The 17,505-nt window shown below is 39.4% G+C and overlaps 2 protein-coding genes across 3 annotated transcripts; one reads left to right on the forward strand and one right to left on the reverse strand.

Annotated features, from left to right (window-relative positions):
* The first annotated feature begins 5,356 nt into the window (after window positions 1-5,356).
* Window positions 5,357-6,429, forward strand: LOC116255936 (GDP-fucose transporter 1-like). The gene has a single exon (XM_031632028.1). It carries the CDS (start codon window positions 5,365-5,367, stop codon window positions 6,427-6,429), a length of 1,065 nt encoding a protein of 354 aa, XP_031487888.1. The 5' UTR covers window positions 5,357-5,364.
* Window positions 6,430-8,563: 2,134 nt separating this feature from the next.
* Window positions 8,564-17,283, reverse strand: LOC116255420 (homeobox-leucine zipper protein GLABRA 2). 2 transcript variants are annotated; one of them, XM_031631223.2, is made up of 11 exons: window positions 17,074-17,282; window positions 16,751-16,968; window positions 14,662-14,779; window positions 11,976-12,170; window positions 11,457-11,834; window positions 10,999-11,103; window positions 10,511-10,711; window positions 10,169-10,343; window positions 9,600-9,871; window positions 9,225-9,311; window positions 8,564-9,009 (listed from the first exon to the last, which is right to left on the reverse strand). In XM_031631223.2, the coding sequence occupies exons 1-11, from the start codon at window positions 17,137-17,139 to the stop codon at window positions 8,629-8,631; spliced, it is 2,196 nt and encodes a 731-aa protein (XP_031487083.1). In that variant the 5' UTR covers window positions 17,140-17,282; the 3' UTR covers window positions 8,564-8,628. The 2 variants fall into 2 exon arrangements, with proteins under 2 accessions (XP_031487083.1, XP_031487084.1); XM_031631224.2 differs by having other exon boundaries at window positions 8,867-9,009; window positions 9,146-9,311; window positions 17,074-17,283.
* Between the last annotated feature and the right edge of the window lie 222 nt (window positions 17,284-17,505).

The following is a 17,505-nucleotide window of genomic DNA, read 5'->3' on the forward strand; positions in this document are numbered from 1 at the left end:
TTCCTGATGTTTCATGCCAAGTAGATTTGCTTAAAAAATGTCTCCAAACGATGGGTGTTGCGACAGTTTGTACTTAGTGGTGGAGCCAGAAATTTTTGTTAGTTGAACATTATTTCAAGAATCTATATTTTTAGGGGAAACTAGTGTATATAAATAAACAAATATTTAAAAACGCCTATACGCAGATAATAAAATTGTTTCGAGCTAGTGTGGACCACTGCTTATCGGCCAATATCTGGCTTTGCCACTGTTTGTTACCGTTCCATGATTGGGGTTTAGATTTATGAAACGGATGTTTTGTTAATCTATCTCAATTTTTGAAGTAAATTTCAGTCACAAACTGTTTCTATTACTACTATGTCCCCAAGATAATCACTCTGAATCATGTTTAAAAATGTTTGACTTCAAATCTTCAAATTGTGTTTGTTTCATCCACAGATCTGCGGATTTAAGGTCGAACTCCCCAAAATCTGACTTAGAATCCCTAAAATCTCAACACATTTTTTTTTGAAAAAATAAAAAAAAAAGCAATAAGTTAAATGACCATTTAAAACTTAAAAAGGACGTGTTCTTTTAAATGTAAAAAACGAAAAAATGTGTTTTCTCACCCTTTTCAGTTTTTTTTTTTATTTTCTATTTTTTATTTGTTGCAAATCTACTTATCTTGTGATGTTTGTGTTAATAGTTTCTCACTTATCTTATTTTTTCTTAATTTTAGTTTTTTAAAAATTTTAAATATCGTATTTTCTCATTTTTTTCAAGCTCGTTGTATTATATTCGAGAAAAACCTCACCATTTAAAACTCATAGACTAATTTGTGACCATGGCAAAATCACAACTTTTAATGGAGTATCGAATCTTAGGATTATCAAAGGCAACCCGAATATATATATTTTTTTTAATTCTTGTAAGCATGGCGCATGGGACCATTTTATGTTTCAAAACTGGCAGTGTAGAGCAATAAAAAGATTTGTCAACTGAAGCGTTAGATGGAGCCCGTATTCTCGTTTCTCATCACATGATCACCTACCTCACCTCACCTCACCTCAGTCCATAATGCAGATGATTGCTTTTCCTTTTTCCCTTATGTGGGGCTCATTGTTAAAGTTGTCTGCTCTAAAAGATTTTTCATGGCATGATCTACGGGTTCTTCTGAAAAAGACAACAAGACAAGCAGTAATGAATATATAGAGAGGACGAGGCCGTGCTCTATGTAACCATGTGATGATTCCTTTCTTATAGATATAAAATTAAGGGAGGCATGTACTGCCTCACGCCCATTGCTCATTGAGTCTCTCTTTCTCTCTTTTTCCAAGTGATGAGTAGCGCAACAACCAGTTAGTTGGGTGGAGTTAGATTTTTATAGAGTGCCATTATGAAGCCAAGTAGACCAGCTCATGTTCCTTCCTCTCCTCTCTCTCACACACATGCACACACACACACATACACATATATATGTAAGCATGTAGTTAGCAGATTGTATATTTCAAAAATCATCTGGACCATCAATTCCAAGAAAATTAAAGATAGAGATTAAATTGCAAATATGGAGGTTAAGCTATCTTTTCAAGAGTCCGAAGTACCTTTTAGAGGAGGAGATGATAAGAGAAAACTAAATGAGTTTCCTTACATGGGAGCTTTTGTTTCCTTATTGGGGTATTTCAAGGTCTGAAAAAAAAAACAACAACTTAACTTTTATATTTGTAAGTTAATCTCTATTATCTAATCTTCTTAGAATCATAGGTGGAGATATATCGAAGCTGCTATGGGGCACTAACACCAGCTCATCAAAAATTTATATAGAAGAACTTGAAATTACACTATGATAATTCAAAAATTATATGTTGTGTGCACACCAGACTGATGACTCAAGTGCTCTTCAGCTAAAAAACCCCAGATTCATCACTGCATGAAGTTAACGACTTAGATGATTTTCATTGAAATATATATATATATGTGTGTGTGTGTAGTATCTTTTAAGGATGTTAAGATGAAATAATTAAGTCTCAACTCAACTGGTCGGTAAAGATGAAATGGTGAAGGACTTTATTTTGAAGAAGGTTCAGATGAAAGAGTGGTGCTCTTTTGGTGATCGATGCAGGGCGAAGGAAATTCTCTACCGTTCAAGAAAAAGGAACAAAATCACCATACTTTTACACAGAAACAGGTGAAGTTGCATCCAGACAAGCAGTTTAGTGTCTGTTCAAGAAAAATTGAAAAAAATCACCATATTTTTATACAGAAATTGTGGAGAAGCTGTATCCAGAGGAGCAGTTTAGTGTTTGATGGAGAAAGATGAACCACTTGACTCGCGCCCACAGAATTTATTTAGAGGAGAAAGGTAGCAAGAACAGAAGAGAAACTATCCAAGAGTCCCACCAGCCGCACAATGTTTTTTACAAGATGAGAAAAATAGGGCTCTGGATGTAAATTACGTTTGTAACCTTTTCAAAAAAACACATTTAAAAAAAAAATTAAAACGAAAAAACGTGTTTTTAAAGCATTTTTAACATGTTTTTTTCTCGTTTTTTCACTGTTTTCATTTTTTTCAGTTTTTTTTAATACCAAGCAGTATTTTTTTTCATTTTCATTTTTTATTTGCTGCAAATCTATTCGATGTTTGAGTTATTTATTTTTCACTTATTTTATTTTTCCTCGATTTTTAGCTTTTGATTTTTTTTTAAAAGTTATCGTATTTTTTCTGTTTTTTTAAGCTCACCATATTTTATTCGAAAAAAACCTCGCCGTTTAAAACTCCGAGTCGTTATTTGCGACTATAAGATATCTATCTTTGACATTGTGTGAATAAAACAGCGAATCTACTTAAAACTATCAGTTGAATAGTCTGGGCGGAGCTAATCCACTTATCTCTATATCAGTGTTGCAAAGATCGATGCTATCAACGAACAAAATCTGCAGTTATGAATCAGCCAAAGTACTCAAAACTCATTTTGGAAAAAGAGTAAATAGAAATATACAAACACAAACAAATTATTCCTTAAACTATTTTAAAATATAGTTAAAGTTGACCATTGAGAATCTTGATCCAAAATTAAATCGGCTGGCCAATTTAGGTTGATTTAACACAGCTCCATGTGCCCAATAGCAATATAGGAATTGGGTCAAACTTTTCTTATTACAATTGAAGTCATCCCAGCAGCACACAATTTAATTAAATAGACTTTACCTTAAGTCGAATAAATGGGAGTTGAATCTCTGGTTCAATTACAAATTCCAGTCACCCCAGGCCACGTACTAAGCCAAGGTGACCGGATCCTGTTCTTACCAGACCCATCCAATTGAATCCAGATTCATGTGGGCAGTGCATGTGCATGGTCAACCTATTCAAAAATGCATAGAGCCTTCAAGTATATAACATAAAATGATTGAGAAGGGTATTGAGCAAATTAAGGAGGGGACCCAATATATGAATAAGTAAATGGTTGGAGATTGATTGCCCATATATAAATAAAAGAAAATTGCAAGACCGTGTGGGCAACTGCCCGCACATGCCCAGCTCGGCCGCTAATGTTTAGCTCAACACCAACATTGAAACTCCCCTTCTATTATCATTCTCCAAGTATGGTGACATATCCATGATGTGTTAGAGTTAAGGAATGAGGATACTTCATTTTCCAGAGAGAGAGAGAAGTTGACTCACTGGTCTTTGTTTACGTCTGTGAACAGATGCACAGCTTTGAACATTGTACAAAAGCTTTTGTTTGTTGAAAAGCAAACGTTTTCTATAGGCTCACTTGGTCAAAATCTCTTTATGGAATGTTACGCCAAATTAAATAACTAAAAACCACCAGATTGGGTTGCGTGTACAAGGGTGTGCATGCAACAAGCATGCACCAAAGGGGGAGGAGGCATTTTTGAAGTGTTTTTATAAAGGAAATGAATATTTTAAACTCTTCTCATTTTTCACAGTGTTTTTCTACCCCTTTTAAAAAGTTTTTTTTTTTTTTAATTGAAGTATTTTGGTCATCGCCACCCTGTGCATGTAACCAGCTTCAAAAAACCACATGAGCAGCCTTCTTTGTGCGTTAACACACTAAGGTTGTGTTTGATAAGGTTGTGTTTGATAGCTTCACATCTTAAATCTGAAGTTGACCTGAAATCTCTTTTATGTGGGACTCACAAAGTAAGTAAATTGGATGTTACTGCTATGTAAAGAAAGAAGATTTGAAATCCTCAATCAGTAGTGAAGCTATTCGTTGGCTGGTGCCCATGCCAGCCTATCGAAAATTTCATATAATGTGTTAACTTTACACTGTTATGACTTTAAATTTATATATAATGCCCACATCAAAGTTATGTCACCTACACAAGTACCCCACTGATGAAAAATGATGGCTCCACCTCTGTCCTCAATATACTGCAAAGACCTGAGATTTCATGTCCGGTGGAAAGGGGTCCAACAATTATATCCTTAGAACAGAGATCCTCTAATGTTCTTAGATCACCTCAGATCTCATAGTCAATGTAAACAAACGTCTCCTAAAGGCATTGTTGAGACAAATTAAGACACATGATCGAACCCATTTATCTTCTTGACAAACAAAAAATTATAGGAAATTTCAGTAAAGCCAACTGGTAAAGTAGGAGTAAACCAGCCTAATAATTAAGAAAGTGATGCAGCCCACTCTAATGGTAGGGAAGAAAAAGTAGAATTACAAGAAAAGTAAATAAAAATGAAACAGAAATAAAACAAGAATCAACAAAGGAGATTAAGGCAAACTCAAACAATAAATCTTCATTAACTGTCAAAAGAACAAAACCCTTAGATAGGACTTCTTATGCATGTTGGCTCTTTGCATCCAAACCTAAAATGAAAGGAGAGGGCCAAACACGATACTTCAATGAAGTAGATGAAAGAATTTAAATGAAACAGATAAATATGGATCCATCCTAAGATCTAAACTAGATAGACTAGCTCCTGCGTCAGAAAGCCATTTGTTTAACTTTAAACTTTATTATGGTATTAAGATTAACAAGCCGTAAACCAGCGTTGATTCGAAAGCAACCGCGTAAGTAATTGAGGATTTTCTGGATCTCAGATTCTCAGTCTTGAGTTGCTTGAAGAAACAGGCAAGCGTGGAATTACCCATGATGATTCTTGCCAAAAGCTTAGATCCGACGGTTTGAAACAGATGTTCGAAATAAAATACAGATACCATTTTATCATCTTATGGAATAAGCCTAATGTCAACCGCCATGATCATTTTTTACGCAGCTTGAGCAGATGCTTCATTGGTAATCAAAGGTGTACATGGAGTTTACTTCAAATAGATTGTTAACTCATCTTTTTCAGATAGAGATATAGAGAGAAAGAAGCTCCAGGAAATCCCAAGAATTGTAGAGATGATGAAAGGCATGGACGCTTCTAACAGGTACTACGTACCAGCCATTGTAGCCGGATATGCTCTGTCCTCAGCCTTACTTGCCATTATCAACAAATTCGCAGTCACCATGTTCTCTTTTCCAGCCATCCTCACCGCACTGCAGTACCTGACTTCCGTCGTCGGCGTTCGGTCATTTTCTATGCTTGGCCTCCTTCAACACGATCCCTTCACATATGACATGGCCCGCAAATTTCTCCCTGCAGCTACCATCTTCTACCTCGCCGTTTTCACCAACACCAACCTCCTTAAGAACGCAAACGTAGACACATTCATTGTTTTCAGATCCCTAACACCTCTTCTGGTCGCTGTTTCTGATACAGTTTTCAGAAAGCAACCTTGGCCATCAAGAGCTACATTTGCATCCTTGGTAGTGATTCTTGCTGGTGCAGTTGGGTATGTCTCTTGTGATTCAACGTTCACACTAACTGCTTATTCATGGGCTTTCGCGTATCTGGTGGTCATAACCACAGAGATGGTCTACATAAAGCATCTGGTTATGAATCTCGGATTGAGTACCTGGGGTTTTGTTTACTACAACAATCTGATTTCTTTGATGATTGCGCCGGTTTTCTGGTTAATGACCGGAGAATTCCAGGAAATTTTGGCCCTCTTGAATCCCAAAAAGCTTGCTGAAGGAGATTCAGATTCGAACACCATGATCACAGCAATAGCAGTCGCTGCATCATGTGTCTTTGGGCTCTCAATAAGCTTCTTCGGGTTCGCAGCAAGGAAGGCTATTTCTGCTACAGCATTTACTGTAACTGGAGTGGTGAACAAGTTGCTCACCGTGTTGATCAATGTGGCAGTTTGGGACAAACATGCCACCCCTTCTGGGCTGGGTTTTTTGCTGGTGACAATTGGGGGAGGAGCGATGTATCAGCAGTCGGTGAGGAAGCCATTACCAAAGCCAGAACATAAAAGTGACGTAGAAAAAGCAACAGAAGATCACAGAGAGGAAATAGAAGGGCTGATGGATGGCCATCAAGACTTCAAAGAAGAATCTACGAAAAATTTTGTGAAATAGGACATTGTTCTGCAGATGCTACGATCTCTCACCAGGATATCTTTCTCTTTGTTTGATATCAGGAAAGTGGTACAGCTTGTTCTCACTTCTCAAGAATTTGTAAGCACCAACAGCAATTTATATCTATGGTTAACACAGTAGCAAGTTCAAAAATTCAGGGAGTGAAATGACCTGTTTGTAACGGTTCGTTTTCATGTTTTTTTTTTCCCGGAACTACTCGCCATTAACTCTGTTCTGCTTGTTAGTGGAATAATACTTTCAACGCTCTGTTTTCCTTAATCAGTTGACAGATATGTTCATAGAAGTAAATGGTTAAATTGACATATAGCTACAAAGATTATTGTTAGTAACAGAGAAATGACTTCAAAAGAACCGAACTGGGGAGTCAGTATCGTATAGATCACTGACAAATGAAGTTTAGAAACAGCTATGAAAAATTAGTAACCGCACAATTGAGTTTCCTTTTATCCTAATTATTCACGTAACGTGGCTCAATTGAACTTAAGTACCACACCGCGGAGACCACATCAAAAGGACATCTTTTCATAGACAATTAAAGCAAATACTCCACATTATGAAAAGAAAAAAAAGAAAGAAAGAGAAGTCTTAGCCTAAAACAAATATTCGAATTCTTATCAGGCACTCTGAGATTCTGAAGAATGCCTGCTCACTCTCCGATTTTTCTAGTGTTCAGCTTACCCTCCGAGCAGTTGTGTTCATTAGATCAAGCATATAGAACAAGATCATATAATGACGGCAGACGTTGGCAGACTCTAATTGAACAGATATAATGACAGAAAAAATATGACGCATGTGGACATCCAAAGGCATGGTGTATGTAGATGGTGTAGCGGTGAGGGGTTAATGCCATGTTGGGTAGTGGGCCTAGTGGCTCTTCATTGTGCGCATGGTTCGCTATATATGACGAGACAAGGAGGTAAGTGATGTGCCTTGGGGGACTGCTAGTTGTTCCTTTTCCTTTCTTCATCTAATGAAAGAACGTGTTGTGTGGCGGCCATCCTAGCCATATCTATCTTGTGTATGAAACAAAACCAGCAGGTATGAATTTCCTGTTTTCTTCAACAATTAATAAGACGAAACTGGGAAACCAAATTAAAGTTCTAAAAGGGACAGCCATCGAGAGAGCGTGATTACAGTAATCGAACTGACCATTAAGGTCCCTCTTCCATATATGGTAGTAGAACAATGTGCAGATGAGTCCCATCAAGTAGTTGAGCCCAGGCTCACCCACATTGATTTTATAAATTGCAGTGCTCGAGACTTGTTTGATTTCTCTCTCTCTCCCTCTCCCTCTCTCTCTCTCTTAATTGACCCTTCTTTGGAAGCAGCTAAATGACCATGAGATGTGGCTTGTTCTATGACATCCGTTGTAGCTTTCAAATCCTAAAGAACGGCACCAAGGGGTGTAGCATATTTAGTTGAGGTGGTGGTCCGTGGGAGCTAGATTGTCAGTTTGATTGTTGTGGGCGTTATTTTTCTGTACTGCAAATGGTGGATATCTTATATTACAGTTGATTGGTGTATGACTTCCCACATAAGTTTTGAAGAACCCCGAGAACAGGAGGAAGAAGGCAAGGTAATCTTCACCTGTCATCGAATCACCAAACCTATAGAACGGGGAATGATTCATATGAAAGTTGAACCAACTGCGACTGCTGCTTTGCTCATCCATACCGTCCATGATTCCAGGCACATCTATAACTTTGTAAAGCTTTTGTTTCCTGCAGAACTTTTGCCAAAAATGGCGGCTTCTCGTCTACTTCCCTTACTTTTATCTAACAAGGCAAACTTCTGTCCAGCAAAATTTTGCCATTTACCCACCCTTTTAACTCAGTCAAACTTTTTCCCCTCGTGAAGACGAAAAGACCCTTTCTAAACTGGATCACCACCTTATCTTGTAAGACTTGCTCATTCAGCCAAACATGATATATATATATATATATTCTTTTCCTATTCAACCAAACCTTGCAAAACTTTTGCTAGACATATATTTTGACTAGAAAAAATTTCCACATTCCAAAGTTTTTCTTATGACAAAAGATTTTGTCTTGAATAAAAGAACCCCTAGAGCACAATATGCCAACCTTTATAAACATTTCTCCTACGAGGCAAATGATGATAAATAACTTGCATCACTAATAAAAACAATTAATGACTACATACTTTCGAATTTTTATGTCATGCATCCTCACAATGAAGGCTCGTCCTTATCTTTTGAATAGTGCAAGAAATTAGGGTATTTACAGTTTCCATGGACTCCATGGTGAGCTTGGCGGTAGGCGAAGTGTTAGCAAGTATCTGGAAGGCCATGGTCAGCAGCGACCCTCCTTCGCTTGCCTTCTCGTTACGCTTAGACGTGATCACCAGGGCCCTGCTCTCGAGCCCATCGGGTAAGATGGAGAACCCAGATGGCATTATGGCCAAGCTGCTCGAATCGCAGCCGTTCATCACCGATTGCATGCCCGTGATGTCCACAGGAGCATAGACGATCATCGATTCATAAGCATTGGTGCAAGTGTCTTGGAGTATCCACATGGTGGTATCGTTAGATTTAGTTGCCTGCGAGCACGCAGAGAATCAGAACAAATATTAGAACCCAAATGAGCAGAATCTAGATTACTGTAAGTTCCTGCTGGTTATCAACCTAAGACATATGATGCATGATTCATGCGACCAAGATCATGAAATTGTTCACCTCTGATGTGATGCACATAATAGAAATACGGATGAAATTTCATGAACTTGGTCATGTTTTGATTGATGCAAGAGCGTACATGAAGTGTCACCGAGTTCCCGCGATCTTGCCCCTTCGCTATGTTGGCTATGGTCTGCACTGACCCTCCGTTCGAGATTATATCCCACTGCGCCATGGAAAACACTCAATGATCACCTTCCATTAAATGTGAAAGATCTCATACTGATCTCAAACGATTATGTGTGTGTGTGTGTGTGTGTGTGTGTGTGTGTGTGTGTGTGTGTGTGTGAGAGAGAGAGAGAGAGAGAGAGAGAGAGAGAGAGAGAGAGAGAGAGATCAAGAAACTGGTAGATGGCCTTGGTAGATGGTGAAGCTCGGGAGGTAATGGATGAGAGAGAGAGATCGTGAAACTGGTAGTTGGTGAAGTTTGGGAAGAAATGGATGGATTAATTACCTCGTTTCTTCGTGTGTCGTCCCTTAAGAACTCGAGCAACGCGAGTGGGGAGACGGGGAGCCAGACGGAGGAGACGGCGCAGACGATAACGCCGACGGGCTCGGCCGGGTCGCTGATGTTCTTCCTGGAGCTCACTCTGACGTCCTCGCCCGTCTTGGTCGTGACTTTGGTCCAAGTGTGGTAGGTGGAAGCTCCCACCGCCTTGTAGAAGCTGTTGCTCATCCTCTGCGCCAGCCTCAGTGTGCTCTTCCTTCCTGCTAGTGTCGCCACCCCTACAATAGTTGGACGAAATAATATTCATCACTCCAGTTAAAGGAAACACTCTCTCTTTCCATCTGTGCCCAAAACTTGCATTCTCTAGAATTCCATGCAACCAAAAGATCAAAATCTCAAAACCATTTCCAAACTATTTGTTTCCGGATTTATAAAGATCAATCTCCTAATTTCATATCTTAATGTCAACTGTAAGCTTCGAAAAGCAGTGTTACGGCCAACATTTGTTCAGTTTGATGTGCATTTTGATTTAGATGCAGGGCAAAGAGAAGATCAATCTTGACGAAGCAACTCACCGTTGGAGTCCTTGGTTGGAACGTTAGTTGCCATGAAGAAAACAAGCCTCTCACATTGAAGTTGTAAGGTTGCCATCCAATGCTTTGCACCGAAGGCCAGCCCACTGTTAATGATGGTCCTGTACATGCTATGAACTGCCATCTTCTTCACCTCCAGATGTTCAACCCATGTTATCTATGAAAAACATAACGAACATAAAACAAATGCAACCACCAATTAAAAAAGAACATATATATATATATATATATATATATATATATATATATATATATATATATATATATATATATATATATATATATATATATATATAAAATATAATTTTGGTGCATTAAACTGACCTTGGAATGGCCGTTAGCCTTGTCCTGAATGAGGCAGCCTGAAGGCCGTTTTCGGCATTTGACATCGGCATTGTCATTGGCTCGATCTATGGACACATCAACAATGGCCCAGCTATCCGCTGCCTGCTGCTTACAGCAACGCACAAAGTATACTTCCCGAGTTGGCACCATTGGTGTAAGCATTTGTAGCTCTGCAAACATCTGTACTTAACCCATTAATTGATCAGCTCAAGCCTTCACAAAGAAAAAGTAAGTCATCCTTTCAACTCTTATATACTGAATCCGTTGTACCTTGACTTTCACGCTCACTATAAATAAAACTACACTTAATGCACGCAATACATAACAATATTTTTAATCTCTCTCTCTCTCTCTCTCTCTCTCTCTCTCTCTCTATATATATATATATATATATATATATATATATATATATATATATATATATATATATATATATATATATATAGTGTGTGTGAATATGACCTTACCAATTGTACGGCGCCATTCTTTGTACCACCATCGTCTCCGTCGGCGATGACCTCAACTGTGGCTGCTTTGGCAACCATGCATGGGAATAACTCCTTCCATTGATTCTATGAAAGAAGAGGAAGTAGCGTTAGTTCGAGTTGTCAGATGGGAATGATCTCCTTCACTCTCATCATGCACGCAACGATATAAGATCTACAGTTGATGCCGGTTTGACGTCCAGGTTTCGCTAAGCAATTCAAAACCTTTAAGAAGTAAAGGGGAAGGGTTCATATAATTTTTAATGAAACCGATGTTTATAAGTATATAAATTTATGAAATTAAATTGCAATCAATTGAACACTTTAAAAAACGCTTAAAACTATTAAAAATGACACCATTAGGACACCTGCCCAAATGGCATCTTCATAGCATAAAGGGTTCGTGTATAAGAATATGACGAGCATATAAATGTGCGTACCACATCCATGAAGGCCTGAACTAGCTTGGGTGCGTCCATGAAAACGACGCCAGACTCTCTAGATGCTTCCACTGACCGCCGGGGACCGTCATTTGCCGTTTCCGGTGAGAACTGCCGGACATACTCATCGTAGTTTAGTATGTCCCTCCCAGTCTCGACACTTCGGACCCACAGCGGCTCACCAGCAGTCGCCATCTTCACAAGCTCTTCCATTGCCACATGCACCAACTCCACCACCTTCGCCTTCTCCAGGCCAAAGAAGCCGGTGCAATAATCTATGGCTCCTCTGTTGTCCTGATCAGCGCCGCCGGAGCATGACGACGTCGGGGAGGCAGCGCGGCCGGGAAGGTTTCCACCTGCTGCTCGAAGTTTCTCGATCTGCATATAGATCATAGTACAAAGCTGAAGAGCAGAACAGACATCGAACAAAGCTCGAAGTCTCTATCTATGAATCAAGAAAACTGAGAGACTATAACTCATATATGGCTGGCTATAGCTCCACTGTGGCACAACGTATACCTCGGCCTTGAGCCTTGCATTCTCAATACGCAGCTGCTGTTCTTCAGTGTTGATGGGAGCATCTCTCAACCCGGCCGCGTATCCGCAGTTAGGGCACGCAGCCTTCTTCATGCCCTCCCTCATCGACTGGTTCTCCTCTCTGAGCTTCTCCATCTCTGTCTTCAACACCGAGTTCTCATGGCGCTCCTGAATCGCCTGCGAAGCAAATAGAAAATTATGGCATTATTGATTGTCAACCACTGTGTGTTCATGCATGAGCGGCTGGTGTTTGGGTTCCATCTTCCAATTGCTTTCATTTGGCTATCAAACACCAAGAAAAAGCGCAATCCATGTCATGCTTGATGTATCGGGTAGATGTTACTTTACCTGTTTAGCTTTTTAGAGAACATTTCACGATAAAAGTATTGTCTCTTAGAAACATATATTCTTCATGTTCTTGTTTTAGACAACATAATGTGATTATGTAACTTGCTTTTAAATATAAAAATCAAAATGCTTGTCATAATCGTATTGTATTTTCTAAAACAAGACATACATTTTAAAAATTTACATTCTAAGAATACGAATATTATCTTCCTCTGATCAAAGCCGTCTTGCTTCTTGCCTACTTTTCCTTTTCTTTTTCTTTTTTTTCCCTTTTGATCAGTAGAGAAGCCACTTAAGGTGTGAGACCTGGTCCAAGTAAAGATCATCCTACTAAGTTAACCATAGGAACTCTTCATCTAGTTTTTAGTGTACTCTACCACGACAACACCAACTAAGTGGTCCATTTCATTCGGCGACAAAAAGCAAAGCCACACTGCAACATTCTTATGGTTTATTAGCGTGAAAGCTCTAAAGGTACTGTCATGTACATGGACCTGTAGTGTGGTCCTATGCACAATGCAAAGGTAAATAAGCCTGTGCATATAACCAACTTCACCAGGTGAAAGCTTCCAAGGATCTTCGAAAAGTGAAAAAATCAATGGATATTTATTGCCTTGTGTTTTCTTTCTATGTGATTAACTTCCTATGGAACTGACTTCCTTTAGTCGGCCAACACCAAACACAACTAAGGGCCCTTTACAACCAATTTTACCATATTGAGGGTTACTTTACAACACACCTACCACAGTAAAACTTTTTCATAGAAACTTTACAAAATTTGCAAAACAAGAAACAAAGGCAAATTCCTGCACATTTGAGAGGAAGAGGGTTTGACCGGATGCACTATGCAGCTTCTCAAACGGAGTATTTGAGAAGGTCGACATCTTAAAACATTGCTTCCAAAGAAGAAATCCTGTGTTCAAGTCTGGATGAAAGAGTTCTGCAACCTTTTAAAGCACACTGTCTGCTTCATGTATCCGGTGACCGTGATTAAGACGGAGATTTAGATGGTTGGAGGATTTTCTTCTTTGATATATATATATATATATATATATATATGAAAGAAGAGGGTGAAGTTATAAATCTTTTTTTTTTTTACAACCAAGAATGCCGGTGATAACTGTCATTCCGGGGGTGCACCACCTAACGGCAAGAAAAAGATTGAGCTTCATTTTCTGGTCCGCGGATAAGGTGGGGCCAGAGGGAGGGCGCCCCAGACCGCTTTGAGCGGGCCCCACAATAAAAAAAGGGGAGGTACAATTTGACAACCAGGCGTAATCATCTTTTCTCTGTCATACGGATGACACCTCTGTTCTCATATGACAACCAGAAAACCCTGCCCTCTCCATGCTGCCTCCACCTTCATTAGAGCAGCTAGGCGGGTCGGGTCCAGGTCAGATCTAAATAGTTTTCGTTTGGATCCACTTGAATCCGGTGCTTGGCTTTGGCCCCTGGCCTAAACTGGTTTTAGCCTTGCAACGAGAGAATCATCTTTCCAGCTCCCTGAGAAAAACTTTCTAAGCCTGTGTTTGTGAACCCATTTGATTTCGATTTGGATTTATCTTTTATTATCATACAAATCCTACATATGATCCTTTCTTATGTATAATCAAGCTACCTAGTCTAATTTCATGGGCAGCACGGGCAGAGGTAGGTGTGAGCTACGTGTGTGGGGCTATCTGTGGGGCGTTTACCACACAAACCCTAAAAAACTTCTTAGTTTTATGTCGATATATTTGAGCAATTTTTCTCATTTATATATTGGTTTCCGTTAGAAATTTAAAACTTTCTACCGGAATTTTCTATTTTTAAAACATTCTACTGAATTTTCTGGCTCCACCCATGATGGACAAACAGAAATTAAGAGGGCATTTGTTATGAAAAATATAGTCTTATGAAAACTACAAGTTTCTAAAACACTATGTTTCTTGTTTCACGAAATTTACCCTATTAGTGTTCTTCTTCTAATTATTAGATCTATAAACAATATCCATAACCATACTATGCTTCATGAAACAAAACTTTCTGTCTTTTAAGATCATGTATTCTAAAAGCATATATATGATTTACTTATCAAAAGCTCTCTAAAAGCCGTGGCGGAGCCAAATATCTTAGACTGAGGGGCACTAATGCAGGAAAGTTTAAACGCTTAGGAGCATGCACCAATGTGTAAAGATGAGCAAATATTTGAGAGCACCAATATAAATAAAGAAATTTCATGGAATCATGTGGGCAACTGCCCACACAAGCCCACATGTGGCTTCTGTCTACAACTCCCAGACGGTGTATGGCAATGAATTGGAAAAGTTAGTCGAGGTACCTTAATTTGTGTACGCCGATTTTGAAACCAGAACTTGACTTGGCGAGCCGAGAGTCCAAGCTGCTTGCTGAGCTGCTGCCTCTGCTTCTCATCCGGGTGGGGAGATTCCTTGAAAAGCCTGAAAACCAAAGCCGGCAGTACTTGCATGAGAGAATATCAGAGCGGTGATAAAGGGACGATGACACCATGTCCATCCAAAAGAGAAAAGAAAAAGATACGATCATACATAAGATAAAGGTAGCATTGAATCAAATCAGATTAAAGTAAATAAATATTTAATTAAATTCTTAAAAAAATGAAATAAATGAAAAGGAAATGGACCAAGTAGTTAGATCCTCCATGAGAACCTGCCCATCTGTCATCTAAATGCCAACGTAGCGGAGTAGTCTCATCTAACCTCTGCAGGCACGTTCTCACCTACCTATACTAATATACTTTTAGATAAGTATCTTTCTCGTACTAAATAAATCAACATAAACTGTAGTCCATTAAGGGCCGTTTCGACGTGTTACTATCTTATGAATCTCTGTATGACACACTAAAACACAAGCTGCATGAATCTACCTCACCTCATTTATTGGAGCAAATTCATTGGACAGTAACAAATGTGTTACTGTTGTCAAAAGAGCTTTTAGGGTTGTTTGGCAAAGAAAATAGTTAAATCTGCCATGCCATGGAGATTGAGATAGATTCATAAAACATTTAAAAAGTGTTCCATGAATCCGTTTTAATGTTTAATACATATTTATGGAACAGTTACAAACTGTTTTCATTGCCAAACAACCCTTAAAGATCAGTTTCAAAACTTGTTACGTAGGAATCTTGTCAAAATTCTACAGTGAAAGGACATAAAAATAAGGAAAAATAAAATAATAATGATAATAGTGAGACTTATTAACAAGAAGCTAGAAAGTCTGGATTTACCAGAGATGAATCAAAAGAAGATGAAGAAAAAAGAAAGAAACAAAGAAGAACATGGCATAAAAGTGTTGATTCACAGTGTTTTCACAGAAAAAGTGAAATTCTAAAGCTAATTTCTCCCTCCCTTTTCTATTTTCTTGCTTCACCATTTGACAAAAGTTAAGCATCCCCCTTTTTTTTCCAAAGTGCGAACTGAATCGGACCTTTTACTGATCGGTAATGCAACTTTTATTCTATAGAAAGACAAAAGGACACATGTTCTACCTACAAGCAAAGATCACCAAGAAGGCCAAACTGACTGAGAAGTTGGCTAGGACGGCTGAGATGTTGCAGAAGAGTATCAATCATCTATCGACTGTACGATACAAACTAGTAAAAACCATATCCTTTTCTTCACATTCTAGCAAGCACTGCCAAATTTGACTAACACATTTGAGCCGTACTTGGGGAGCTAGAGATAAGGAGATAACGTAGAGAGTGCCAAGTAGATGACCCTAAATGAGGTCCTAATTCTTCCATTTTGTCGTTTGAGTAGGTTTTCTTTGGTCTTGTTTTGGCCTAAGACGTGGTAGTTGGAGCACACCTTCAACTAAAAAAACTTGAGTTGTACTTGTTTGGCTTTAGGAAAAGATCTTAGACCATCGATTTCTTATCCCTAGAACGATGATAAAATGATTCATATATATCAGGAACCAAGTTACACCAAAAGTTATGCAGTCAAACATCTCTTTTGTTTACCGGAAATCTTAAGCTCGTAGTCGCATGATAGCCCTTTAAGCAGCTTCGTGAATGTAATTTCCTAAAGACCTAAGGTTGAAACTCATGCAGATATATCTAATTTTAGGCTCATCTTTTTCATAATTTGTGTATGTATATACATATATACATATGTATATGCATCTATATATATTCGTATCTGTGTGTATGAATTGCTTGATGTGAAACTGAAAGGAGAACACAACTACCATCATAAATTTTTGGTGGTACAAAACTTTTCTTGCAGACAAATGACTGGCAAAAAAACTAGTTAAAGTGCTGAAAAAAATTCACGATCATTCCTCTCTTCTTTTCAGATTATTTTCCCCTACGACAGACAATCCCGTCAGATTCGAGCCCAGGACCTTTCAGTTACGGACAGGAGAGAGAGAGAGAGAGAGAGAGTACTTACGCTTCCATCTCTCTAATCTGCTCGGCCGTGTGCCTATGATACTTCTTTCTCTTCTTCTTCGCGCCGCCTTCGCCGTCGGCATCTTCGTCGTCGTTGGAGCGGTCGGCGCCGGCGTTCTCGCTGCTCATCTCCGCCTCGTCGCCGCCGAGGCCGCCGCTGTTCTCTTCCACGCTGTCCTCCGTGGGCGCCTCCGCCACGCCGTTCCGGAAGACCCCGGCCTGCAGCACCAAACTCGAAATTAGTCATCACCACGTAAAACGCGCGGCCGGAGGACTCGTGTCTCCGTTCCGCCGCGCGCTTCTTCAATAAAATACAAATCCTACCAAGGAGAGCGATAGCGCCGGCGCCGCGAAGAAATCCTTGGTCCGCGCCATCTCTGAATCCGCCATCCGTCGTCGAATGTGCGCCGGAAAACTCGACCCCCAAAGAGAGAGAGAGGGAGAGAGAGAGAGAGAGAGAAGGTTTGGAGGAGGATGAATGAGAGTGGGGTCTCGTAAAATTAAGGGAATAAAACAAAGAGATTGAAGCGTTATGCTGGTAGGAGAATGATGCGAGAGAGAAGTAGAGAGAGAGAGGGAGAACGTGCAGAAGCTTGGCTAGTAGGTGTAGAATGGTAGATGGAACAGACAGGGGCAAAATGGGAAAAAACTGGTACTTTCAGGCGCAGCGAAGGGAGACTGACGAGAGGATTCATGGTCAGAAACCGAATCGACGAGGAGGAAATGTCCAAAACGCCCTCGCCACGCAGGAGCCAC

Source organism: Nymphaea colorata, chromosome 6, assembly GCF_008831285.2.
Source record: "Nymphaea colorata isolate Beijing-Zhang1983 chromosome 6, ASM883128v2, whole genome shotgun sequence".
Lineage (NCBI taxonomy): Eukaryota > Viridiplantae > Streptophyta > Magnoliopsida > Nymphaeales > Nymphaeaceae > Nymphaea > Nymphaea colorata.